A 1,824-nucleotide genomic window follows, 5' to 3' on the forward strand; every position below is an offset into this window, starting at 1 on the left:
AACTCAAAAGACATTTGCTACTCAAGGAGAGAGTTTATTTTCAGGGCACAGTACTGTGATTTTACTCATACTGACCCCTCCCTCTGTAAAACCTACCTGAGTCATAAATAAAAGAGTTCTAAAAAAAAAAAGCCAGTCTGTGTCTCACTTTTTACTTGACATCAATCATATGCTCTGCACAGACAGGGCCTTTATCAGGTTGGATCAGTTCACACGGTCTCCTGCAGCTGTGGCTAAATCACAAAGATAAGGAAAACGCAAACCAGGGCAGAGATATTCTAAAGGAGACAACTTCAGAGTGAAGTCACTTCACAACCAGAGAGCAGAGAACAGTGTCCACTCAAATGGATGACGCCCACTGCGTTCACTCTGCTCGGGATACCAGTCCTCACTGGTTACAGACACAGCTAAGACAGTCCCCTCAGGACTGCAGTGCCCCCTCATTTAGGCTGCCCGTGCCCCTCTCTCCCACCGGAGGAGTGTCTTTATGGCCCCCTTCACGTCCTTGTTCCTCAGAGTGTAGATGAGAGGGTTGACGCTGGGCGTGACGATGGTGTAGAAGAGAGTGAGGAACTTGCCCTGGTCTTTGGAGTAGCTGCTGGCTGGCTGCAGGTACATGTAGATGATGGTCCCATAGAAGAGGGAGACCACCGCCAGGTGAGAGGAGCAGGTGTTGAAGGCCTTCTTGTGCCCCGACGCTGACTTGATCCTGAGCACGGAGGCAGCGATCAAGCCATAAGAGAGGAGGATCAAAGAGAGGGGCACCAGGAGAAGGGCAACCCCCAAGGCAAAGGCAAACGCCTCCACCAGCATGGTGTCCTCCCAGGACATGGCGATGAGAGCAGGCATCTCACACAGACAGTGGGCCACTAGTGCAGCGGCCGGCAGACAGCCACGTAGCGGTCGTAGGACATGACGGCCAGGAGGACACACTCCGTGGAGCCCAGGACCATGTAGACGTACAGCTGGGCCTCACAGCCGTGGTAGGTGATGGTCTTGTCTGGACCCCAAAGGTTCCAGAGCAGCTGGGGCACAATGCTGGTTGTGAAGCAGAGGTCCAGGAAAGACAGGTTGCCAAGAAAGAAGTACATGGGTGTGTGGAGCCTGGCATCTGAGACCGACAGGAGGATGATGGCAGTGTTGCCCACCAGGGTCAGGATGTAGAAGACCAGGATAAACACAAAGAGAACCATCTCTAGTCGAGGACGATCGGAAAAGCCCACCAAGATGAATGCCTGCAGGCAGCTCTCGTTGTCTCTCCCCGTCATCTTCACTAGCTGATGTGGAGAAACAAAATAGCTGGCAAGAGGCCAAGTGAAGACGTACCCAGGACTTTCATTCCACACACAGGCCTGCGAAGTCCACAGGCACAGGCCCTTCCTTTGCTCTCGTGGAACATGCACTAATTAACGCTCGTTGCTTGCATGTGCCAGGTCTGGACAGCAGAGGCTAAGGCAACTCTGGGGCTGCCCAGCCAGGCCCGTTACCTGGGTGGTGACAGCAATCATGGGGACACACAGAAAGAGGTGGGAGCATGAACACCGCACTCTGAAGGACGTGTGTCTCCACAGGACTGCTGTCACCACCTGTCCACTCTGCCAGTGGGGAAGTTATGGACTCTATCTTCCTGAATTCTTCTTTTATTTTATTTTTTTATTTTTTTTGCTAGAGGTCTTGTGCACTCACCAGAGAGAGAATGAGAGAGCCCCATAATGGGGCTTAATTTCTACACAATCCTCTTCCCTCCTTTCCTGCTCTCATCAGGATCTTGGGCATGAATGCACACATGCTTGAGGGGAGGAACCACGGTTGGCCGTGTGGATT

General features: G+C 52.5%; 1 protein-coding gene across 1 annotated transcript in view; it reads right to left on the reverse strand.

Annotated features, from left to right (window-relative positions):
- The window catches only part of LOC102502090 (putative olfactory receptor 2W6), an 8,759-nt gene that overhangs the window by 2,875 nt on the left and 4,060 nt on the right, over positions 1 to 1,824 (reverse strand). Inside the window, 2 exon segments of the mRNA XM_027772765.1 lie at positions 473 to 872; positions 875 to 1,273. Coding sequence (XP_027628566.1) covers positions 473 to 872; positions 875 to 1,273 — 799 coding nt within the window.

Source organism: Tupaia chinensis, unplaced genomic scaffold (assembly GCF_000334495.1).
Source record: "Tupaia chinensis unplaced genomic scaffold, TupChi_1.0 Scaffold000295_1, whole genome shotgun sequence".
Lineage (NCBI taxonomy): Eukaryota > Metazoa > Chordata > Mammalia > Scandentia > Tupaiidae > Tupaia > Tupaia belangeri.